This window comes from Hemibagrus wyckioides, linkage group LG11 (assembly GCF_019097595.1).
Source record: "Hemibagrus wyckioides isolate EC202008001 linkage group LG11, SWU_Hwy_1.0, whole genome shotgun sequence".
In the NCBI taxonomy this organism is placed as follows: domain Eukaryota; kingdom Metazoa; phylum Chordata; class Actinopteri; order Siluriformes; family Bagridae; genus Hemibagrus; species Hemibagrus wyckioides.
The window spans coordinates 22,098,162-22,124,984 of record NC_080720.1 but is presented as its reverse complement, the minus strand read 5'-3'; the positions used below and the strand labels follow the sequence as shown (position 1 = coordinate 22,124,984).

The following is a 26,823-nucleotide window of genomic DNA, read 5'->3' as shown; positions in this document are numbered from 1 at the left end:
AGCAAAGCCTGGGAAATGATTATTAATCATTATTTTAAAAAGAAGAAATAAAGAATTTATTTGAATGACTAGTCCTCAGAAATCCTGGAATTTCAGCAGGAAGCATCCATAGAACCCTGGTCCTGATCCTATAATGTGCATTCTTATGGATTTAAAGTTCATATTTTCCACTGCTGCTTCTCCCATGTATAAACTCATGAGCCTGTCATTTGTTTTAATGAAAGAAGAGGAGGTGTAGCTCCTTTGAGTTGGCTGTTTCATTGTCATCAAGCCCACAAGCACAGTGACGACAGCGGAGCTGGTGAGAGGGTTTGAGTCACGCTTGCTAACACAGTGGTGGGTGAACAGGCTGGATAGCAGTGGGATGACAACACAGCCAGATTTGTGGCTTTCTGGAGAGTTGTTTATGCCAAAAGCCCTTTTTATTGTGACCATCAAAGGCATGAGGAAGAGAAGCATTTTTGAACCAGCACCATTATAGTAGTTGTTTTGTGTGTGTGATTGTTGCAGTCAAAATGCTTCATTTGGCTGCAGGTTATTTATTTATTTATTTATTTTTATTTTTTAATTTATTTATTTTTTAATGTGTGATGCAGTTTGAAAATTTAAGTTTTATTGGAAAATCATACACAATAAAACATGCAGTGAAATGCTTTTTACGACGAAAAAAATGAAGTCAAATTAAAAATAGAGTCAAAAATGGAATTTGACAGTACAGAACAGAGGAAAAAATAAATAGACGAAATTTAAAAAAAAAAAATGAAAACAGCATGGGAATACAATATAAATATAGTGATATGAATATATGATGTTCTCTTGTCTCTGAACATGAAAGTGCATATATGTGAGTGATGTGTGTGGAGTTTTAGTGCCTAAAATGCAAAGTGTGCTGTGCCAGTTGAAGTAGTGGGTGTTGCACAGACAAGAAAAGTCAGAGCTCTAGGTGTTGTACTGGTTGAGGGCCCAAATAGCCTGTGGGAAGAAGCTCCTCCTCATTCTCTCTCAGAGGTTTTCTTTGTGTTTTTTGTTGTTATTGTGAAAAACTTATTGAACTGGTGACATTGCAAGCACAGAATTCTTTTTTTTTTTTTTAACTACTACCAGTGAAGACGCATTACTTTCTGCAGTGTGTGTTATGTGTCTTATGTGTGTGTTGTGATGACATCACATAATGCGTCTTGATCCAAATCTGCAGAAAATCTGTGGTCATTTTGAAAAATTTGCAAGTCGTACAGTCAGCTCCACAATTATTAGCACCTTTGTTGGGAAACAAAAATGGTTAAAAATATATATTTGTGGTTAATTAACACAATGTGGATACAGTGAACCAGGTCTGAATTGTAGGTGATGCTGTTCCAATGAAAATAAATGGATTTTTCTGGATATGTTTACATGTCCTTAGCATCTAATAGATAACACTAACACTGCATCTTCATTACTCACTCCTCACACCATGTGCGAGTTTTCTGCTTCCTCTGTTGGTTTTCTTCTTCGTCGCTGTATATTAGAATGAGCAGAGATTAGAGACGATCAGCAGCGAGGCATCAGTAGCTTACACAGAATACAGTAAGGAAAGGAAAGGCGCTAACAACGAAATGAACAAGCTGACAAACGAGAAGCTTAGCGCACAAAGGCGGGTAATTGCTTTTGTGTTCAGGACCTTTTAGGTGACTCAGGAACGTGACTCTTTTATGTTTAAGTAAGTGTTGTGAGCTGAGGGCTGAGCTGCAGACAGAGCTTAAGGAGCTATCGATCAAGAAACGTCTGACCAGATGCTGAATTATACATTTGTACACACACACACATACACACAGTGATTCTATTCCTGGAGTGCTTCCAGATGTTATTGGGTAAAAAGTCTATTTTTGGCTGTGTGGGGTGTTTGTGTAAGGCCTCTTGGGACTGAAAGGTGAGAATCTGCTGCTTTGCAGTGGTGTGTGTATGTGTTAGAAATTGGAGCAGGTGTGTGTTTGTACCTGACAGGCAGACAGATGGAGTGACTGAGTCTGTTCCTGTCATGATTATGCCAAGAGAGGAAGCACAGATAAGAAAAAAACTGAGAATGGCCTTGTGTGCCCTCAAACATGCAAGAGCACTGATTTTTTTTTAAAAAAAATTTATTACACATTTTTCCAATTTTTTTTCTATAAAACACCGGTTGCCAGATGCAGGAACAAGTCATTTTTTTGCAAGTCTAAAGTGAGGTTAAGTCTTGGCACTGAAGTTCCAAGTCAAAGTAGCATAGATATAAGATGTAATGTGCTTTTCAACAAATTTAAAGTCAGAGAAACAATTATTATAGCAAATAAGGGGACACAAATGTGTGCTACATTATCTCCGAGCAGAGCTTTAGACTCATGGTGTCCGTAGTCCTTGATCTAGCAAATCATAAGTTTTCATTGGGGATATTTTTTTTTAACATTTCTGTGTTGATCTGGAAGAAGACATTTAGGTGTAATGAACAAGCCTTGACCTGCTGGCAAAGGCATCCAGATTTCTAGAAATATACAGTTACATGGTCAAAAGTATGTGAACACCTTTTTTCCTGTTCCACATTTAGGATTTTAGAGTGTGGCTGCAAGGATTTGTGCTCATTCAGTTAGAACAGTATTAGTGAGATCAGGCACTGATGTCAGGTGAGAAGTCCTGGTGTGCAGTCAGCATTCCAGTTCATCCCAAAGGTGATCAGTGGCTCCAGTTCATTGCTAAACCATGTCTTCATGGTCTTCATCGCTTTGTGCACAGGGGCATTGTAACACTGGGAAAGAGTTTGTAGTGAAGGGGATGTTTAATGCTACAGCATACAAAGATACTCCAGACAAGTTTGTGGTCCTCATTTTTGTGGCAACAGCTTGAAGAGGAGCCACATATGGGTGTGTTGGTCAAGTGTCCAGTACACAGCCAGTATTAGCTTTTGCACTCCTGTATGTGTGAATGAATGTGTGTGTGTGTGGGGGGTTTCCTGCCTGCGAGCCAGGGCGACAGCAGCTCTTAATCCTACACATTTACACGGCGAGTGTGACAATGAGGGAGCGTAACCTAAGTCTCCTCTCAGTACTGAGCCAACACTTTGATAATGGAGACTAGCTAATGACATCCTCCAGCTGCATCCAACACACACACACACACACCGTATTTGCCTCCTTTTCTCTCTCCTTCCCTTGGTATCTCTTTTTTCATTTTGCTGTAATGCCAGCCTTATCTCTCACACTATCCATCTATCTCTTACTTTATTGCTCCCTCAATTTCTCTCTCTTCCTCTGACTGTCAAGGAACTGCCCTCCGTATCTCCATCTCTTTCTCTCCCCATTTTTCGCACTACCCTCTCTCTCTCTCTCTCACACACACACCCACACCCACACACACACACACAGACACACACACTCCTCCTGACTAATGTTGCCTCCTAACAGTCTCACTCGGCTCTGCCTCCCGCTGCTGGTTTATTTACACCGCTGTTTAATAGCCCGGGGGAGTGCATGAGCTATGATGACACGCTACAATGACTCGGGGCGGATTCTTAACAAGCTGCTGAAAGAAGAGAACCGTGAGGCAGGCGGGGCTGGCTCGGTGGTGCTGGTGGTGTGTGTGTGTGTGTGGGGAGGGGGTGTCTGGAAGACGAACATTTTTTTTTCCCCCATGTCCTTTTTTCCATGTCAGGCATCATAGATGATGTCGGATTTTAAGCGCCGCTGAGTTTAAGCTGTCAGAAGGTGTTTAAAAGTGGCTCTCATGTTTACTCCTTCAATAAAACGTTGGGTCGTTAGGAGTAATTAGAGCACTAATTGCTGCAGTTACGAGGAAAGTGTTCAGTGCAAGAGGGAGAGGAATAGAGGGAGCAAGTGGCTCGTTGAAAAAACATGACCAGGTTTTATTGACCAACGCAGGTTAATGATGAGCCGGAGGTGAGTGGACGGATTCGGAATGCAGTGTGAATTTTAAGCTTGTAGGGAATATTTGGGGAGGAAAAAAATAAAGATTTTATTTAAAACCAGATTTAAAAAAAGATTTTTTTTAATCCTTTGGAGACTGGGGATATTTACAGGGTCATTTCTTTTTATCCTTTTGGTCCTCTCAAGTTTTTCCCTTTTTTGGGACTTTCCCATGAGGGAAACTTACTTATTTACAAAATCAGCAGCTTTTCTTAAAAATGTTAAAAAAACAAAACAAACCTAAAAATAGACCAAAAGATTTTCTTAAGGTTAAAGTTATAGGTGATAACGATAGTAATTAATAATTGGGTCAATGGAAGGTCCTTACAAGGTTAGTAAGACAAGAGTGTGTGTGTGTGTGTGTGTCTTTTTCAGACGTATCACTCTCTACCTGAGGTGCTTGTATCATTTGGCCGCAGGTTGCTGTGTTACCCGCTGTACCGCCACTTCTCTCTGATCACCAGGGCCATCCAGGACGCCGCTCACATTTTCCAGGGTGGTGAGTGTCCACATTCTCCTACTGTCTGTCTCTCCCAGCAGCAGGACTCCGTCACAGTAAAGCCCTTGAGTGGTTTTCAAATAGCGCAAGAGGTCAAGTCGAGGGTCGAGACCTTAACGTGACCCGGCTTTCATATGCCAGAGTCTGTCTTTCTTCCTCCATTCAATCCCTTGTGTGGCCCTAATAAGAGCTGAACTGCTTAGCTTTTTCTATTGAAGGAGAATTTGTCCGGTTGCCCTTTGTCCACTCGCTGGCAGGAGGAAGAGGTCCGCCATCCTTTTTCTTTTACTTTTTTTTCCCAAGCCCTTAAAAGCAGGATTGATGAAACCGTATCTTGTTGAATGAGTGCTTTTGTACACTGAACTAACAGACACAAAGAAAACATGGCAGGTGAAGTGAGAAGCAGTCAGAACTGAGCACACAGAAATCCATCCCTGTCCTGTGGAGTGTGATGGCTAAAGGAGTCTTTACTCTTAGTAAAGTCAACAGATTTGCTTCAGCTCACACGTGGAAATCTAACCGATTCTGTCAGCGAGAGAGAGAGAAAGAGAGAGAGAGGCGGAGAAAGACTTCACAGGGAGTACTGGCTTTGCAGCGTACAAGCTTTTGACTTTGATATCTCTGTGGGAAGAGTAATCTTTAAATCAAAGTGTCTAGCTGAGAGCGATAGAGGGAGAGAGAGAAGGAGAGACAGGAAAGGAGGGAATGGAGAGGGGCGACTCTCTCTGTGTAAATACATTTAGGATGTGTGCAGTGAGCTTATCCAGAGCATGTTGGTTTAATGCTTGTAAATGATGGCAATTAAAGGGCTTTTTAGCTGCTGGATTAGCGCGGCCGTGGCTCATTAGAAAGTGAACACCTCGCTGCACTGGTTTTCGAGCGAGCTCATTAGCTCCTGTTAACTCGTCGTGAACTCCCCACCACACAGTCTTTCGGAGGGCAATTCCATTCGGGTATCACAGGAGACACAGCGGTCGATTTTGCTCCAAAGCAGGTACACGCTTTGATTTGCATGCATCATTAATTTGGAATACACTGGCATGTTCTGCATAGAAAATAGACTAGTTCAGTTTTATTGTTTTGCTCTTTTGTAGTAATGAAATGCAACATACTTTCTGTTAGCTGGTCGATTGGTGATTAGTTGTGATTAGTCTGTACATTGTGTGATGTTTAGTATAGCAAGACATGACTTTTAATAGGGTCTGAACACTAGATTTTTTCAACCACTTCTACCATTCGGGATTAATTGGACTTCTTTGAATTATTTCATTTATATTATTGCTTTACAGATTAATAAACAATCACTTCTTTCTCTGTGAAATGCGTGAGACTGTTTGATGAAGCAGCATCAATAAAGAGCCCTAGAGTTAAATATAGATATAGCCCAAATAATTGTGCAGGGAAAATGTCGCTGGGTAAGCTGAGTACAGTCATATTGTTCAATGCTGCTGGGAAGTTCTCTTTATTTATTTTTGCTACACCTCCCTAAGAACAATGACACACACATTCATTTCTGATGGTTTCCACACACTCTTGTTGCCTCCTGTTCATAATGGTACTTGTACATAGATTCAATAGATTTTCAGTGGCGTTTCTAGAGTATGAGCTCCACTGGGCCACAGATTCTCAAGAATTTTTCAAAAGTACATAAAATATGCAGAGGGGTCTGAGGACATGTCCCACTGGGAAGAAACTTTTTAAAAAAAATAGAAGCAAAGCATTCATTTCTGTTGAGTTTTGGAGTAGTGTTTAGTTTGTTTGATTAAATCCACAGCTAGCATTTTCGTGAGCAAACTAACCAACCGACTAAACTTCAAAAAGCTTTCACTAAATCACATTATTTGGGGCAGAATGCCAACGTAGAAGAGATTTTAGAGCAAGCAGATAACAAGCTCAAGTTATCAATCAAATTGATGTACATTAGCTTTTCAATACAAATTCACATACTATTCATTACCACAGTTTTTAGAAGCATTAGTCTGGCAGTTAGCTCTCCTCAGTCTTCAGCTACAGTGTTGTATTTTAAATTACAGTACATTTATTGTATTTGGCAGACACCGTTATCCAGAGCGACTTACGTTTTTATTTCATTTATACAACTGAGCATTTAAGGGTTAAGGGTCTTGCTGAAGGGTCCAGCAGCGGTAGCTTGGCAGTGCTGGGATTTGAACTCACAACCTTCCGGTTAGTAGTCCACCGTCTTCAACACTGAGCAACCACAAATTAATGTCCACTGGGAAAAAGTGAATGGAGTAGGAGCACAGCAATGGGAAGAGGCATATTATAGAAGATGTGCCGCAAGATATTTTCACTTCTGCTGGTTTTACAATCAGCCTTCGTGTTTTAAATAATCCAGATGATGGAAATGATAACGTTCGCTGAAAAGGAAAGTCTATTATACCGTATAGGCAGTACCTGAACAGACAATCATTTTATCAGGAACATTTTACTGAGAGCTTGTGCCCCAGTAAAGAGGGTCTATTACAAATCTGCTTAGAAAAGTCTAACATATTAAACCTGAGGTCAAGAGAGCCTTTAAATGCTCACAGTGATCAAGCATCAGTAAGTCTCCTGACCTGCACCTCATCAATCTGAATGAATTCACCGCATTCACCGAATGAATTCAAAGTACTGTTTACTTCTTGCTTAAATCTTGCTGCCTGTTTTCGACTGTGCACGGAATATGGGAATAAACACATGCACCACGGCCCTGAGCATGTGCGCATGTATGTTTGAATCTAAAATCAAAAGTGCATTTTATTGTTCACATACACAACACCCCTTTCAATTCGATCGAGATTCAATTAAGCTCATCTGATTTCTAACGCATTATTTGCTGGCATGTAAACCTAAAACCTAGCTTATAAGCTCAGATGAGACATCGCCATGAGCCTTGAAAATGAGTCATTATTCCGTTCGTTTAACCATCCACCATGATGACAGCAGCATCAGTGTTAACAAACCACACCAACCACACCAGCGACCTCCATCACCACTTTCACGTTAAACCACTCTCGAGCCGCTTCATTACACCGTAACGCCCCGCTAATTAAATTCCCGGAAAAAATCCGATTAGGCACATGCACTCGTAGCGTGTGCTGATCTGATCTGACGCACTTGAACGGCTGGAAAGCGAGCAGTCGTACATATCAGCGGAACAAATGCATTAATGGTGTCGCGAGGAGGAGGAGGAGGACTGTGCAGGAAATGAAATCTGGGGTAAATATTTAAACAGCCCTCAAGCAGCGTGTTTGGTGTTCCAGAAGAACATTTAGCTTCTAGAGACTCACGGATTTGATGGCGGTGTTTGCTAAATATTTTCACGGAAGAAGTCAGCAATGCAGAATCATGCAGAAGACAAACACTCTCCAGGCAAGCCCAGTTTAACCAGCGTGGAAGAAGGAAATCAACAGATGACATAATGCTGGAGCATACGACGTACAGTACACACTCTTACTAGGTTTAAATGCATACAAATTGAGTATGCGTGATAGCCCGGGGTAATACTTCACAATTTTTGCCTTATATGGTTCTTGTAGTCTCACATCTCGTGCAAAATAGTTATATACAAAATGAAAAGAGAAAAGGGAGTACATCTTATTTCTTATTATAAGATTTCATTCCAAATCCATAGAAGGACATCACTACCTAGCCCACCTCTATGTTTATAAGAATAAAAATACCGCTGAATTTAAACGTATTATAAGTTTGCAATGGGAAGTGAATGATCAGCATCATTAAAAAGCTACTCCCAAAAGTATTGGAACGACAAGGCCAGTTCTTTTGTTTTTGCTATAAACTGAAGACATTTGGGTTTGAGATCCAAAGATAAATATGAGCTCAACTTCAGCTTTTATTTCCTGACATATACATCTAGATGTTTTAAACAACTTAGAACATGACACCTTTTGCAGACCACCCAGTTTTTGGGCGATCAAAATTATTGGAACTGTTGATTATGATAACTGCAACCCGCTGACATCACCAAACTGCTCTACAGTTGTTAAGGTCTGGTGATTAACTCAGCCAGTCTAAAACCTTTCACCTTTCCCCCTCTCTCTCAAGTCCTCTGTCTTGGTAGCGTGTTTTGGATCATTGTCTTGCTGCATGATGAAGTTCCACCCAATTAGGTTGAATGCATTTCTCTGTAAACCTCTGAATTCATTCTGCTGCAGGCATCACGAGTTACATCATCAGTAAAGATTAGTTCCAGAAGCAGCCATGCAAGCCCAAGCCATGACACTACTACCACAGTGTTTCACAGATGAGCTTGTATGTTTTGGATCATGAGCAGATCCTTTCTCCCTCCACACTTTGGCTTTTCCAGAAAGTTCATCTATGTTCCAGAAATGTTATGGCCTTTTTTTTGTGAATTTTAATCTGGCAATCTGATGAGAAGTTTACATTTTGTGGTTTGATCTCTGTATTTCGGCTCTTGAAGTCTTCCTCAAACATTGGATTGTGAGACCTTTACCACTGCCTTGTGGAGGTTGTTGGTGACAGCTCTCGCAATGTTTATCAACTACTGCTGTTTTGTTGCCCTTGGCCAACCGCTTCTATGTATGGATGTTACACAAATGGTTTCTTCCGTTTTCAAACCGTTCCAAAATGCCTTTGCTTAGTGTCTGTGCATGATTTTCACTATTTTCTCAGCTTCAGCTTCAGTGGCTTGCTTTTTTCTAATAACAGCTCTCAGGTGTTTATGTTGGTTTATCCATTTTAATGCAGCTAATATAGTCGCAGGTTTATCCCAGGCCTCAAGCCAAGCGTAATCATTCAGAGCCATTAATTGTTTAAGCAATCAGTTTAACAGCTAACAGCACAGGGGGGGAAATTGTCAGTTTTTTTCTTTTGGCTGAGTATCTTGTCTTTTTATTAGGTCATTTAAACTCTACGCTCCCTTCATCTGTTCTGAGTACGCAAGCGCTTTTTGGTTTTGATGGAGATGAAATGACAGTCCAGGAGCATCACAGAGATTTTTTTACAGTCAGCATCTGATTACAAACAGAATTGATTAAGCGTCAGAGTGTGGCATGCTCTGTGTAAGAAAAACACTTTCAGCTAAGAAGGTTTTCAACATTTTTCTGCAGACTTACAGGTACTGCATTTCTAGCTGAGTTTGTTAAACCGGCTTGTTACACCGCATGACCTTGCAGCCAGACAGCTAGAAGCAAGGTTAGAAAGTGTTCTATTTCCAAATTCTTCTCATTCTTATTTTATTTTTTTTCACAGATTTTAGCCAAAATTATGTTTTTTGTCCAGGACACCACATATCATCTGAATGGTGAACCAACACAGACACAATATTTCTCTTCCCGAGCCTAGACGTAGATTATAGACTTGACAGAAATCCGACCTTGAACTGACTGAATATCATAGCTGATACGCTAATACAGCTCTGCATTATTTCCCTGCAGGATCCATGCTGATGCTACCAATTAAACCTTACCACCACTTTGTCATTTGCCTTCTTTTCATTTCTCATCTCCATCCCTCTGGTTCACATTACTCTAGTCTTGTCTTCAAATTTGAGCAAACCTAAAGTTCTGGAGAAAGCCACCCACTCTGTGAATTCAGTTCTGCTAATGAAACAATAACAAAGCAAAACAAAACAAAATCCCGAGCAGAGAGGAAACGAGCAAAAGGTTCCACATGGATGAGGTCATGGAGTTGTTGAGAGAGAAGTAAGGAAAAAGAGAAGTACAGAGAGCTTTAGATCCTTGGAGTTTTTTTTTCTGCTGGGAGCTGCAGCAGTCAGTCTTTCCTGCCATGGTAAGTGCCCCTGCTTAAACGGGAACCAAATGTTTCTGCAAGGCTTTCCTCAGCGCAAGAGCACTGTTTGTTTTCGCAGGAGGCTGGAATGTCTCCGCTGGCTGCCAGGCTATTCTGTAAGAGGCCCGGAGTATCCTCTCCTGCACCTCTCGCTCTTTTCTTTTAGCGCTCTTCAATTTTCCTATTATCTTGTGCTAAGGGAAGATTTTTTTTTTTTTTTTTTTTTTTTTTTTTTTTTTAAACACACCTTCCTCAGAAAAATGGTGTTGTCAGGTATCAGCTCCTTGTCGTGGACTATTTTCTCAAGACACAGGCATGCTGTCCTCAGTTACCTTTTTACCCCTCCTTTTTATACTATTCTATCTAACACTGGAAACTCTTGATAAATTAGGGGCCAGTAATAACTCCCCTCACAGAAGAATTTAAGTTTAGCTTTAAGTTCTTCCCCTCAGGTTTTCCATTAATTCACGTAAACAGGCTTTCCTTTATTGTCTGGAGCTTGGCTAATCTGCTGAATGATTTCCTTCGTTCCAGGTAAGGCCTTTGTCCTGAAATGCCTGCTAGCCATCCACAAAATCTTCAGATCCAATGAGCCGGCCTACATCCTCAATGACCTCTACATCACAGACTACTGCATTTGGATCCAGGGGGTTAAGTAAGTTCACATAGCTTCCTTTTGATGTGGCTGTATGGGAAGTTTGGGGAAGTCAAATTGATGTTGCGGTGGGAAAAGGGGGCAGGTTTGTAATTAGGGAACAAATAATGTGAAGTGGCCCGAAGCTAATTTGTGTAGGTCAGTCTGGAAGGCAATTATTGCCCCATATGCTATTGAAAAAAAAATAGGAAGAAGGTAAAACATACTGTATAAATGAATACTTTAGCTCTGCAAATAGTCCAAGCACCATCTGGTCCTCGGCTAAGGCTACAAGCTGAAGCAGGATAAAATGTTTAAATCTGAATTGGTTTCCTTCTGCACACAGGCAAATTTGTGGTTTTGGAGCGTTCTGGAAAGTGAGCATGAGCTCAACACTGTGTCGGTGTATGAATAAGGGCTTTAATCAGAATTGAAAATCTTGTTAGATGCCATGGCTTTGTGTCCTCATGCTGGCCTCAAGGGTTCTGCAGCTCATTATTGATGAATGATGTTGAAGCTTTCGTTTGTTATGTTGTTATGCAGAAGTATTCTATTCAGTTTCAGTACAAATAATAATGCAATCCCTCCTCCCTCCCCTTCCCTGCACCCCAAAAACTCCTTTGACTACAATTACTTGCATGTTTAAAATCCGAGCCAGTGAGCACATAATTGAGTAATGAGCTACGAGCACTGTTGGCAAGTATTCAGGCAAAGTTGTATTCTTGTGTGTAAAGGCTCCAGCAGAGAAAAATGGGCCTGATGTTACAGGCCTTGTGCCCAGATGCAGAGGATAAAATCTGTAAGGACCCAGTGGATTTCTTCCCCTTTCCTCTTTTATCTGGCACAGAGATCTTCGGAGACAAAAGCCTTTATGGCCAATTAATAATAAGTGAGTAAAAATTAATCATGGTTTTCAGAGTAGTGTTGGATAAAGCTGCTTATATTTTATATCGTAAAATCTTTTGTATGTATATACACCATAATCAGCCATTAAACCCGCTGACATGTGAAGTCAATAATATTGATTATATCATTACAGTGATACTTGTCAAGGGGTGGGATGTATTAGGCAGCAAGTGTACAGTCAGGTTTCAAAGTTGATGTGTTGAAAGCAGGATAAATGGGCAAGCGTAAGGATATGAGTAATTTTGACAGGGGACAAATTATGATGTTGATTGAGTCAGAGCATCTCTGAAATTTCAGGTCTTATGGGGTGTTCCTGATATGCAATAAGTTGCTACCAAAAGAGGTCCAAGAAAGGACAACCGTTGAACCAGCCATGAACCAAGGTGCATTGATGCACATGGTCAGTGAAAGCTAAGCCCATCTGGTCTGACAGAAGAGCACCAGTTGCTGTAAGGTTAATGCTATGATAGAAAGATGTCACACAATGCATCACAGCTTGCAGCATGTGGAATTTTGTAGCTGCAGACCAAGCAGAGTGCCCATGCTGACTCCTGTACACCGCCAAAAGCACCTATGATGTACACGTAAACATTTTTTCTATTCAATTCAATTTTATTTGTATAGCGCTTTTAACAATGGGCATTGTCTCAAAGCCATTTTACAGGAATTAAAAAATTCAGAATATAAATTACAGAGTATAAAATTCATATTTATCCTTAATGAGCAAGAAGCAACAGTACTGATCAAAATCTCCCTTTAGACAATATGTGGAAGAAACCTTGAGAGAAACCAGACACAAAAGGGAACCCATCCTCATCTGAGTGATACCTGAAAGTGTGGTATTAAATAATTTGCCTTCTATAACTGTGTATAGTCAAGTGGAATTTTGTAACCCGGAGCTTTTGAGCAACTTATAAGTATGAACATCGGCGTAATCTTTGAATTCATTCATGTGGCAACAGCAGTTGAAAGCCACCGCCATGGTTTGTAGTGTTACTATCCACAGCAGCTCCATGTGTCTGCAGGCTGTTCATGTGGAGCGTCTGTTCAGAATCACTGAGAGCTCAGGAGCAGAGAGAGTGAGAGAGAGAGAGATATTGATATTAGTTACTAGAATTAGTTATGCTTAGTTATGCTTGTGATCATGTAATAGTTAAGGGTATTGTACATTGTGTGCAAAGTGCAAGCAGGGACTCTGGCAAGACTAGCTATGACAGCATAAATATAAGGGAGAGCCAGAAGTTGTTTATATACACACACACACACACACACACACATATATATATATATATATATATATATATATATATATATATATATATATATATATATATATATATATATATATATATATATATATATATATATATATATATATATATAATAAGATTTATATATATATATATATATATGTATATATATGTGTATATATATATATATATATATATATATATTTGTGCCACATCAGTCTGACAATTGACAATTATTATTATTATTATTTGTGGTGGTAGTAGTAGTAGTAGAAGTAGTAGTTGTGTAGTAGTATGATGATGATAAGTACTACTTGATGTCTAACATTTTTATGGCGGTCTGTGAAAACCCATCCGAAGTTCCTGTGGCTAGATTCTAGCAAACCGATTTTGGCCAAAATTGTGTTGCTTCTATTTTAAGACAGCATAAAATATTTTACCAAAATGTTCTTGAAATCTTTTACTTACTTTCCAATCTTACCTCAGCCTTCTGAAAATAATTAATTTAACTCTTCCATCAGTCTGATTAAAGATATCCAAAAACTGGTTTATTTATTGTACTTGAAGTAGCTTTGTGCTCTGGCACCACACCACTCCAGACCTGCCAACCATTACACATCTTACATAGGAGCTCCTCATTTTTAACCTGGGAGTATGTTAATACCAGTAATCGCTCAAAAATAGACCGAAAGTTCAGTCATCTTTTTTTTTTCCCCTCCTCACTAAACAGTCAATAGCAGATGATCCAAACGACATATGAATCTGTAATGATTGCTAATTGTGCAGGCGTTTTGATCTCCCTGATATTGACTGACACTTTCTGGAAGCCCCGCCTCCTTCCCCTCATCTCACATTAATAATCCTTTGATCGGTGCTCATGTCTCGAATTGATTTTCCTGCTTGAAAAATGTAGTGCCTTTCATTTGTGGAGGATCTTTTGAGTACATTGATGGGAAATGAAGTTTATCAGTGTGTGTTTGAAAAGTCAAGTCAAGACGTTTTATTGTCATTTCAAGCACATGCTGATGCAGTACAGAGTGAAATGAAACAACGTTCCTCTAGGACTACATATAGACACAGAGTTACACAAGACAACACAGAACTAAGGGCTAAAGAGTAAAAATTAACTTACTGACTTAACTAACGCTAGACAAATATACAGTTAGTATCAACTATAACTATAAACTAAAGTAAAATGAATTTTGAAACTACCGAAAGAGAAAAAAAATACAAACGGTTTAAATTTCGAAGTCATCATGAGTCAGATTTAAGAAAAAATATCACATTTCTCAACAAAACATGGTTTCGTTGCTTGTACTAAATTTAATTTAATCATGTTTATTAGCTACTAGATTGAATCATGTATTGTGAGTATGATCAAGTCATGCAGTATCATCATAAACCAGTTACATTATGAGGATGTTGCTGCTGAGACGTTAGGATTAAATGGTAGAATAGTAATGTGTCTGTTGCAAAACACCAGCAACGTGGGTTCGATTCTCAACTCAGTTGTCAGCCTGGTGTTCGATTTTATTCAGCTGATTTGAAACTACACGCTCAATTCTCTCTCTTTATCACTCTTTAATTCCACTCTGAAAAAGGGAAAAAGTCTGTGCTGACATTACTCGCTGTCCTGAAACTGTAATATAAACTGTACACGATGCACCTTACACTCTGGTTTGCACAGGATTCATTGAAAACACTCCCTGGACCCTTAAACCTTATTATCTTTATTACCTTTACATTTAGCATTTAGTATTCTTTAGTAGTGAATACCTTATTATCTATGTTTGTGGATATTGCTGGAAGTTGTAAATTTCCCATTGGGATGAATAAAGTATCTATCTATCTATCTATCTATCTATCTATCTATCTATCTATCTATCTATCTATCTATCTATATCTTTGTCTATCTATCTATCTATCTATCTATCTATCTATCTATCTATCTATCTATCTATCTATCTATCTATCTATCTATCTATCTAAATTATAATAACTTTACTCAATTCCATCACATGGAAACGATGTACACATTTTAATTATGTAAATTCAACCAGCTTTTATTTCAGTGCACATTGTTTTTGTTTTAAACTACTTTTTGGTCACACTTCTCTTCACATCTGTTGTCTTTGCCTTGACATTCAATAAATAAAACTGAACCCAGCATTCTCTCAGCAGCACCATGGATATATGTGGAGTGGTTGGATCCAAAACAAAGAATTGCCTTTGTAGTTTTGCTAAACCGCAGTACAGACGACATGTAAAAATATCTACCAGTTGACAAATTTCTACTGGTGTCCAATTTCTAGCACTAATTCACAGAGAGTTGGAATGTGTACATTTCCTGTGGCTGTGTAAAAAAAAAAGAGAGAGAGAGAGAGAGAGAGAAGTAAAGATGAGAGAGAGACAGGGAGTAAGCAGAGCAGAGAAAAGTACTTTGTCTCGAGTGCAGAGTGCGTGGAACAGCTCCACTGTCAACATGCTGGAGAACTCGATTAGTCTTGTCCAGATCATCAAGGAGATGAAACAGCAGGAAGCACAGTTTCCTTCCATCGCCTTTAAATATCAACTTGGCATGCCGGCTTCCTCTCTTCCTCCACGCCTTTCATCTATTGCAGTATGGATTGACCGGGATATTGACGGCATCGACCCATGATCAAATGGTGGTTCTTCTTGTTTTCTTCTCACCCAGTTTGGTAAACAAACCCCCCAGTGTTTCGCTTTTTTTTTTTTTTTTTTTTTTTTATATTAATATTGACCTTAAGCTAGAACTGCAAGACATGCAGCACACAGGCTCTTAGGTTCTTCACACTAGCCTCGAGGCGTTTGGTGAAAGAAAAGATACTGCCGCTTCCTTATTTTCCTTTTGGTTCAACATCATGCTGAGAATCGATTTGTAGCTCATCTTTCTTGTTGTTGTTGTTGTTGTTTTTTCAAACATTAAAGCCTGCCGTCTGGAAGAAGCCCTACTTGTCATGCAAAACAACTCAAGGAGATGTTAGCACTCCACTCCACAGTGTTTTTCATGAAAATCCCCACTGTTCTGGTTTGCATAGGCAGCTCTTCTGGTATCTTTCTCACTTTGTTGTGGTAAGCTTTTCAACTCCTGACAGATCTGATAACAGATTATTTAAACTCTGCGTTGCTCCGCCAGTTATCTGCGAGAGATGCTTCAGCCTGAGCCGTTATCTGATCACTTCCACTTGTGCGACGGCTCCCCAAAATCTTTCATCGCCGCTCTGACACAATCAGCTGCTTGCGAGAGACAAAAGGATTAACGAGCACCAGCTCACTGGGTGATTTACGACGTCTGCCTTAAAAATCCGAGCGCTGGTAACGCTCAGAGTACTTCTCCGTCCGGTCGTCCTCGCCTGCTGAAAAGTCAAGCTGCGATTTATGACCTCGTAAAAGGCATCGGATTGATTTAAACTGCTGTGAGGATCCTCCCATAAGAAACGGGACAAAGTGACTGGAATGGAGACGAGTATTTTGACTAAAAGGGTTTCCTGAATGCCTTGTCTCAGTCAGCACCATGAACTTATCACAATCGTTAACATCTTTATCATGTCTGGAGTAGCATCAGCCAATATTATCCGAAGAAAAATGTTTTATTTGAACTTGAAGAGCTTTAGATTTAAACCTTCTTCTGTTTTTCTTCAGTGTCAAGTGCTTATCATGGCCCAGATCTTACAAATGTCATTTCCAATCTTTTCAAGTACGTGAATTTTCCTCTCAAGGAAGACAGTGGCATGGTTTGTTTTGACTGACAGATTTTCAGGCTTTCTCTATATATTTCATTTTAGCTTTGGTAGCTCAGTTCCAGCTCAAGCTTTGTTTTGATTTGGAAGCAAGTTTGCAGTAGTGGAATCTCTGCTATCCATTTCAGCCAAAAAAAACAAAAACCACCGAGACGGCAGGCATGCTTACACTGTGTTATTCATTTTAGCGTGGCTTTAGCAAGTTGTTGAGATGCCAAGGCCTCACAGCTCCGGTGCCAGACTGCACTTTGTTTTTTCTTATCATTTTCCTCCTTATCAAACTGTTGGAGTTACCCCAGTATGGATTCCCTTCATGCCATTTTTGCCAACTAGATAAGACCAGTTCTGTTCTTGTCATCTTGCCTCACATTCTGTGGTTGTTTCCAAACTTCCAAATTGGGTCAATTGGATTCCAATGGGCAACCATGGCAACGCAGGGTGCCGGACTTCAGGACTTGGCTTTTCATTCTTTCAGGCCAAGAGAAATGGCACATTGTCTGAACTTTGGTGACAGGCCAAGCGTTACTCTCACAGGACAGAAGCTTCTCTGCGGTAGTCCTAGAGAGCTGCCAAAGATGGTGGCCTGCTGGGGTCATGTGGGGTCAGATCTTTGGAAAGCCATTCAGTCCACCCCCTGGAGTGGACTTGAGCTCTGTCTGCTAGTGTTTAAATCACTTAGCAGTGGGGAATTGTGGGAAAATGAGTTTCAGCCTCTACCTGCATTAGGGGGCAATCAAAATATAAAAGACTTGAGAAAGCAGTCAGGGAAATAAAGTTGGAAATGTCTCAAGTGGAGTGTAGGCGTTTGGTTTTCAAGGAAATTGGCTTCAGATGCTTGTCTGAATTGAAAGGTCTTTTGAGGCAGTGTTCTTTGTTTTGCCCTTTTTTCCCTCTCTGTGAGACTGGATTGGATGTGTTGCACAAAGGTTCAGCATTAAAAGCTGTAAATTGTAGAGAATGCTGCATAGGGTTATACTGTTGGTGAGGGGGAAAAAATAAAAAGCTTTCAGGATGATTTGGCTCATTACATGGATTTTTCTTTCTTAGTAAAGCTATAGACATCATTGTTGTGTAGTTTTCAGAATATTTAACATTCAGACAGCTCATATAATAACCTCTTTCTTTTTTTGAGAAAAACGTTGTAGCATTGCCATCTATTTATTTTCAGAAACTTACTTCTTTACTTTGAAACATAGTCTAGTGTTATGCAATGTAGTAAATAATAAAAGACATTTCTGGTCAAACCTAATGTTTATTTGTAATACATTACTATACAGGTGGTTTATTGGTAGCAGTGTTTAATGTTTATCGTATCCACAGCGTTATGGTATTATCCATAATCCCAGCTGTCTCTACCCATTAACTCCAGTACAGTCCAGTATCTGAATTTTTCTCAGCAGTAAGTAGTCATGTTTGTGTAGGGATTGAAGTGTACCACTGCTTTAGACGGCAGGCTTTCTTGTCTCAGGACTTCATTATATCACATTTGCTCTCAGCATGGGGGCTGTTATATACTCGCATAGCCAGAATACACGATGACTCAGTGCATTCAGGCTGTTTTTGTTCCGCACATTTAAAAACGATTGAGCGAGTTAGAATTTCTGAATTTATTTTCCATCAACTTCTGAGGCAACTGCTGAACAGTCCAAATGACGACACTGGAAGTGGAATGGCTTCCCCAAACTGTAATGAATTTTAAAATTCATGCAAATGCTTCTGGTTGTACAATTACATTTGACTATATACTATACAGTTTAAAAAAGGGAAATTATTTATCATCACACTATCCGGTGTCACTCAGATGATGATGGGTTCCCTTTTAAGCCTGGTTCCTCTTCAAGGTTTCTTCCTCATATCGTCTCAGAGACTTTTTCTCATGACCGTTGCCTTTAGACTTGTAAACTTTAGCTCTTTTGCTATAATGTCCATTTTTAAAAGCACAAAATTGAATTAGATTATAAATACAATCTGGTTAACCAGCTTGTATTGTGGTGTTCATTTCAGTATGTAATCATTATCCTCTACTAACAAAGTTAACAGTGTAGCACATGTGTTTGTGACTTTTTAAGAAAAAGTCATTTGCTAACGTCTCAACTAATAGCCATGTGCTGTAGTTGCATCTGACAGAAAAGTTTTTATTAAAGATTAGGTAACGTCTTTATATGTTTAACCCAAGCAGGAGACTGGCATGACAGCTTTGCGCTGACAGATCTGTCATCCATGCATGCTGATTAATCTGTCTATCGCACCTCACTCTAGTGCAACTGGCACTGGGATTCACGCTATAGTTACAGCGTCGAGGTGCGTCACACCACCATGAAGCAGAATACGTTTCTGCCAGGTGACAGCTTTTCTTTTCTGAATTTCAATAAGAAGTGTGTTTTGTGTGTCAGCTATGAATAAAAAACCCAGGATGCCCAGGCTACTGATTTGTAGTGGATCTTAAGTAAGCACCAAAAACTATCCTCCAGGATTTTCCTGAGATTTTTTGTTAGTGTTGAAGCCAAGCATGCTTTATTTTGCTGCAGCAGTCAGTTTTTTTGTGCTTTTTTTTTTGGCAGAAATCTACTTGAATTGGCAATACTGCAAGCACGGGGTTCTTCTTTTAAACTACTAGCAGTCAGGACACATACTGTATGTCACAACTTTCTGTAAAAGCTGTATTCATGTTTGATGCATGTGATTGGAAGGGAGGGTTTTGGGATGTTATGACTTCACATGACGTATCCCAAATCTGTGGAAGATTTACGGCTGTTTTCAAAAATCGCAAGCTCATGGAGTTTGTTTGATTTTGGTTTCATCACAAAATCATGAAATCCTGGAGGGACAGTGTAGTGCTTTAAAATGAATAACATCTCCTGTATTTTTGCCTCAAATTCTCTTTTTAATCAGCTGTCAATTGCCTTCAAACTGCTGTTCATTCTCTGATGAATTCTGCCCTCTTCCACGTACGCAAGCTCACAGACGCACATACAGGTAGCATCGATTGTATTACGTCTCTCCTTCCCAAACATCACGGATAATTTTGCCTCTTCGTCTCCCGCATATACAGGGATGACTGTTGCATTAGTGAGCTAAGTTTTATTCTGCAACACCATTTAATAGATCGTATTTCTTATTAGTGGCTGTTTAAAGCTTATGTCGTTATCTTTTATATTCCCCGTCATAAACGGGAATCTAAAGGCGCGTATAAAATGCATTTGGAATTTGTTAAGCACTCGCGAAACATTCCAGTATGTGCCCGAGACTGATTAAGCATGTTAAAGGTTCAGACGTGTTTCCCGCTCATATGTGTTTGATTTGTTCATTAGAAGTTCGCTTTCTGAACATAAGTAGTTTAACATGGGTAATTTGCCACAAGTTCACCTTTCCTTTTCTTTGGTAGATGCACTTTCATGAGACCTGCTATGTCTGGCTCATTTTTAGTCATGACAAGCTTTTTTTTTCCTCTCCCAACCTTGAAAGCCACCTCTCGTCACTTAATTACTGCAAGCCACAACAGTGCCGTTCCAGTGACTGAATCGCATACAACATTATCCCTCGCCCGAAAAGGAGCCTTTGTTTGCACCGTAAGCACGCAGAGAGAGAGAGAGAGAGGGAGAGAGAGAGAGAGAGAGAGAGAGAGAGAGAGAGAAAACAAGCACGCCTCTGCAGCACTAACTCAATAATGACTTCCCACGGGGAGAAAGAGAATACTGCTTGTGTTTGAAGTGCCGCTACTTCCCTGGAACTTCCTGCAGCAACATCGCTCCAGGAAGCGCCTCGCTGGTTTTTATGGACCAAGACCGCTCCACTGGAGGAAGCTCTACAGTTGCTTTCAGGTGTGTTTATGGGATCATGTTGCGTTTGCCATCTTCGGGATCGTCTGAAGCTCATGGCTTGAGGACATATTGAAAGAACACCTCTGAAAAAGAAAGCTGTTACTTAATCAACTTTGCCCTGAAGGACATTATTCCTTTGACTTGTATTGACAGTGAGGAATAGGATCCCGGTTCAGGAGTTGTGTTGCGTGTACACAGATGGGCGGCTCAGTTCTGACTTTGAAACTCTCAAGAGATAAGATTACATCCAAGCTTTCTAGCCCATGTTTGCAGGCATTATTGATTGCGCGATTGCTGCAAATCTGTCTTGATAGCTGTTCTCGCACGACGTGGGAGGTTTAAGCGTTCTTGGGTCGTGGAGTTTGTTTACCTTGTCAGTCTTTCACCACATGAATACGCAAACACCGACTCGGCGGCACGCCTCCCTGCCTCGCTCCCCTGCCTCACTGTAACAGATTGCTCTTTTCTCCGCCTTAGAACCGTCCTCAAACCTGTGGCTCCGGAGCCGCAGCACTCGAGGCTAAAGCGCTGTATAAACAGCCTCCTCCAGAGGCATTAGCTGAACTCTCCCACTCTCAATAGCTCGCTTTGCTCACCAAGCGGGAGATCATTAGCCCCGCTCCCTAATAAGGATGCATCTCGCTTCTCAGTGGTGGGTTAATTGAAACACCGATGGCTGTGTCTCCTTTCGTTTCTCTCCCCCCCCACAAAGCCACCCCCCGGTGAATAAGCCGCGACCTCAAAAGCACTCTGGACGCTCCGATAATCACCATGCCGATGTAGACCGCTAGCTGTCTGGAGTGCTCAGTAGCAGCCACTTGAGTTTTGGCAGCGACCCGGACTTGTTCAGCGCATGAATAATGCATGTTTCTGGGGCCCCCCTTGCATTATAAGCTTTACTGCGCAGCACAATCGTAGCAGATTTTTCTTTCCTCTCGAAGGGTGAGCTTTGTGGTGTTACTCGATGCAGCCCTTGTCCTTTAGGAAAGCTTGAAATCAGAGCGAGTTGTTGTATTTATTTAAAGCACTGCACTTGCTTGGGAAGGAGGGATGGTGTTGTTTTACAAGCGAGCATATCCACAAGTGTTTGCAGGGAAATTGGCATGTCAGTGTGCTGAAATGTGTCAAATGGTGGGTAAGTAAGTGAGTGTGCAAAAGTTTCTGTGTGTGTGTGTGTGTGTGTGTGTGTGTGTGTGTGTGTGTGTGTGAGAAAATCTGTCTCACTCCTAAAATAATTATTCCAACCGAGAGCAGGACTGATAAGCATGCACTGAAGTGCTACTACGGACTTCTCCAACAGTAGCCATGGAGACAGCTTTTCTTTTCTGTGAGGTGAATGCTAACATCGCCTGTGTACTGCCTCCTTTCCTCACACACAAAACTCCTAAGTGTATCTGACAGGCCATGCCTGGAAACAAAAGAACTTTATCCCCCACACTAAAGGTTCACTGTCTAGTTGATTAAGGATAATAATAACAAGAATAATACGTTTTTTAACCCATGGGTTCTGGTTGCTTCTCAAGTGGGCGTGGCCAAACCGTTTTCATTACCGTAGCCAGGTTAGATACAATGACTTTATTGTGAAGGCATGACATGAAAGACACACACCTAAACAACATTTATTTGTTATCTAATGCCCAGAGAAAAGCCTCACACAACAGACATGCGCTAACACACAACTCAACAACAAAAAAATGAGTAATAATAATGAGACGAGGAAATCCCTACAAATAATGAATGTTGTTTTAAAAAAAAGGTTTGGATAGTTTTCGCTTTATGATATAGCCAGGGATTATATTCTCTGTTAGAATATTTCTGCACAACATTATACTCCTTATGAGCTTTCAGTCTTTCAGGAGATGTAGTGAGTGTTCCTGTATCATTCACACTGACCAATCACAGCGAGGTTCAACACATTGTTTGGTTTGTGACGTTGGCAGGCACACTCATGACAACAATAACTGTAATGGTGAAATTATCCGATGATTTGGAAGTTAAGTTAAAGTTGTCTTTGTCACATATATATTACTGCACAGTGAAATTCTTTCTTCGCATATCCCATCCTTGGGGGTTCGGGTCAGAGCACAGGGTCAGCCATGATGCAGCGCCCCTGGAGCAGTATGGGTTGGGGGCCTTGCTCAACTGCCGAACAGTGGCAGCTTGACGATGCTGGGGCTTGAACCCAGATCTTCCGGTCCACGAAGAAGTCTATGGCATCAAAATTCAATTTGTCTTTATCATATTCAATAGTGAGCATGAGCCTTCTTGCGTTTTGACCCAAACATCACAAAGCATCACAAGGGTTAAAGCAGATTCACAAAACCAAAGGAAATATGAAGAACCTACTGTAAGATAAATATACTGAACCCAGTAACACACCACAGGATAGGAGGGGCTATGATAGCAGGAAGTACATGTCACTTTGCATTTATAGATCATCACATCCTTTATTCAACCGTGTGTGTGTGTGTGTGTTTATTTTTCTTTTTAGGTCCAAGCACATGGTGGCCCTGGCTGAAGCATTACACAAAGCAGAGCTGCACAAAAATGACCTGGAGCTTGAGCTGCAGATTCTGGAGGAAGCCGCTGAGATGGTGGTGGAAGAGGAACATGAGGAGCTAGTAAAGAAAGGGCAGCAGGAGCAAACGAAACAATGCGAAGATGAGGATCATGACAACAATGGTGAGGAGGAGCAAAAAGGAGTACCAGACGGACTAGCAATGACTTGCCCCTGCTCCCAGGAGCTTGAGCATGGAGAAAGTCTGATCTGGGAGCTGGGAGAGAGGCTGGAGGAGGAGCCGAGTATCAGGGAGGACGTGCCTCAAATAACCGTTCCCTCCAGCAGCACAGTGAGAGAGGGAGAGGTGGAGGGATTGAAAAAGACAGACGACTCCCAGTTCCCTGAAGCTCCGGATGGAATTAAAATCGCAAAAGCAGCAAGTGACACGGATCTGGAAGAGAACCGGCAGTGTAACATACGCATCTTGAATACTGAGGAACTAGACAGCGACGATGAGGATGAGGACCAGCTGAATCAGTGAGTGCTCACAGGGATCCACGAAGACAAACTGGACTGTCTTTCTTTCATTTTGTTTATACCTGAATTGAAACACTTAAAATGAATGTAGTAATGTATACTTTTTTGCAGTACAGTTGATTTGACTTGTTATTTTTCCGACTTCATTTCAATCATAGATGAAATTTATTTGAGATTTTTTACTGGCTTTGTTTATTAAAAATACTGCTCCATAAAGTTGTAGTTCTTAATATAAATTCAGACACCACCTGCATTTATTCTGCTTCTCTTTTCTCTGTAACTTCACATTTAAAGGCCTTGTCATTTTTGGAACATGCCGAGCCGTCATCATGTGTGACAGTGTCAGTGCTCAGATACTTTTTTTTTTTTTATTGTTGTTGAAACCAAACCCGCACTCCTGTCAGCCCTCCATGCTGACTAATGGAAGATTAGCTTGTTTCAGTTACGCTCTGTCGTCTCTCCTTGGAAGTAAAACAGCAAGGGGCAGTCGCTGAACGATAAACGAGGAGGGAAGGCATATCAGCAGGAAATGTCAACTTCAGCCCTGAGTAGCTCTCTGGGGAAAGTGGCTAAAGCTGGGAGAGATTGCAGTTCCAGCTGAGCTATTGCTAAAGATGTTACACAGCCAAAAACCAATTTTTTCTTTCTTTTTTTTTTTTTTGCAAAGACATCCATTTTGGTGGTTTATCATTTTGCATCCTTTTTAAATTGACAGCTAAGTCCCAGATGTTTCCCCCACTGTTCATTTACTTTTTAACCAGGACACTGAAACAGACATTTTCAATCAGTATAAACAAATGAATTATTTTATAGCCACGAGTCTAATATTAAAGTAGTCAGGACTCAATAGTTGGATTTCAGTGTGAGGTGTTTTTACCTCTGTTGGGATAAATTTACGCAGAATTTTAGTGGTTGAATATAACGGCTTACATTTTTACACCCATATGTACAAGAACTTGGAGCCTCTCAGAGAGCAGAATTTAATATCACTGTTTCCTTAGGAACTTTTCTATGAAAATATTTTCCCTAGTAGGCTAGGTAGAAAGAGAAAAACTTAAAACTTAGACACAATCTTAAAGTCCTGAGTGTCTAATATCATATGAGCCATTAACCACCACTGGGGAGTGAGACCTGACAAAGACATCCAATGGTGATCAGGTGCAAATTCGATTTTTTGGCTTCTGGTAAAAAAGAGTTAAAGCAATCAAAAAGCCTCATGCTGTTTTATGATTTGGTCCACTAATATTGTCATTTGGACTTGTGTGATGATTAAATTTTACTAGCTCAACTATTCATTTTTAGTAGTCATCATTTCCTTTACAGCAAATCAGAAGAACATTTATTTCACTGGTGCAGTTGAGTGAGTTTCATTAACATACTCGGACAAATTATAAATCGAATTAAATTCCCAGCTTCAGTATTTTCTTTAATCATATTCTTAGTTAGTTATTCACCCAAGATAAAAACTCATTAAGATTCATCTCTTTTACAGGAATAACCTGGCCAAAAAGGCACAACAAAAATTAGACACACCAATTAACATATGTTAAAAAAAACACGACAAAATGTAGTAGTATACAATCAGATATCACAGAAACAGCTACTATAAATTCAACCAGTGAAGGAAGTACAGTAAGTTTGAAAAGTTCCTGTAAGTTGTTCTACACTGATAAGGCATTGAAGTTTTTTTCTCAGCTCAGACCTAAAACAGAGAACAACAAGCTGAAGATTGTAATGCTTCTTATCTTAAAAAAAATAATAGTTGACACCATTACCGTAGGCACCAAGCCACATATTGATTTATAAATAAATCAAGTCCAGAGGTAGCAATTCAGACAGCATAGGGAGATGGGTGATGAGTTTGATGGCCACAACCCATAAGGCACTGTGAAAAAGGGTATCTGGACCAGGGAAGGAAACTGGAGTGCCCAGGTGAAGCCTCCAAGGCACGGAAAGATCATGCACACAGCAGAGGTGGGAATTGAAACCCCAACACTTGAGGTCTGAGGTAGTCATGCTAACCACCAAGCCTCCATTAAAAATAATATGTGGCTTGGCTGGTTGACACCTGGTTGTTGTTAACATTAATCCTGTTAATGACGTAAATAAATAAATAAATAAATGTGTTATATCTTACTAGAAAAATATCTTTATGAACTCACCATGAACTGAAATCATTTAATCTGGGACTGAGTATCCACAGCAAGGAAGCTTATGTCCTTCAACAGAGTTAAAACACAGTGACTCACTTTCCTTTTACTGCTTTTACATTATTTCTATTTCTTTATTTCTCTGTTCATTTCTAATTTTTAATTTAGTTATATATATGCACAGTCTAATGAGCATTAGGCCGGGTTTTCCATTTCACTGCAAGTTATATATCATATACAAGATATAAAAAGTCTAAACCCCCCTGTTAAAATGGCAGGTTTTTGTGAAATATGTTTTAAAAAAATCATGTTAGATCCTTTTCCATTCATTGCAAAGTCAAGACGTGCCAAACTGATCGACTTTTACTCACAGAAATTGAATGCTGTGATAAAATATATTAATTTTAGTGTGTGCACACTTATACAACCAGGTTATTGTATACTTTTCCATTTTTCCCCCTTGAAAAGGTATTGTTTTTCAATAAGCAATTTCACAAGGTGTTCTAACATGATTTAACTAGGTTACATGCTCTTTTTTTTTTGGTACATCGCAAAAAACTGCCATTCTAACAGGGGTGTGTAGACTTTTTATATCCACTGTGTGACAAAAATCTTGAAACTTGAGCACTGATTTTCAGATAATGACCCAGAAGCCTCTGTAGCAGGGGTCTTCAGTTTTATTCATGATGGGACGGTGCGGCTGCAGGCTTTCATTCCAACCAAATAAGAGGCACGCATTATAGTTGATTGGAGACCGAGATGAACTGATTAAACAAATGGAATAAGGAGTGGATCCTGCTTGGTTGGAATGAAAGCCTGCAGCTATACCAGCCCTTTTTGGAGAAGACTAAAGATTCCTGTCTGTAGAATCTGAAATCAAGCCTGCCTTAGCCTTTATGAGCTAGCATTTGAAGAGGACACAGGAATCATTTCTGCAGGAGATAAGCATGTTAATCTAGTAATAAGTTGAATACTTGAAGTCAAGTCTTGGCCATTTTTACAGTTAGACTAACTGTCACAGCTTTTTCTTGCTGTAGAACTCCACTTAAAATCAAAGGTAA

At 40.1% G+C, this 26,823-nt stretch overlaps 1 protein-coding gene across 3 annotated transcripts in view; it reads left to right on the top strand.

Moving 5' to 3' along the window:
- Window positions 1-24,903, top strand: part of shq1 (SHQ1, H/ACA ribonucleoprotein assembly factor) — a 76,092-nt gene extending 51,189 nt beyond the window's left edge. For all 3 annotated transcript variants that reach the window (XM_058402741.1, XM_058402743.1, XM_058402742.1), the window contains 3 exons: window positions 4,308-4,431; window positions 10,738-10,858; window positions 23,067-24,903. In XM_058402741.1, the coding sequence (XP_058258724.1) occupies window positions 4,308-4,431; window positions 10,738-10,858; window positions 23,067-23,616 (795 nt within the window). In that variant the 3' untranslated portion in view covers window positions 23,617-24,903. The remainder of the gene's footprint in view (window positions 1-4,307; window positions 4,432-10,737; window positions 10,859-23,066) is intronic.
- Window positions 24,904-26,823: the final 1,920 nt, after the last annotated feature.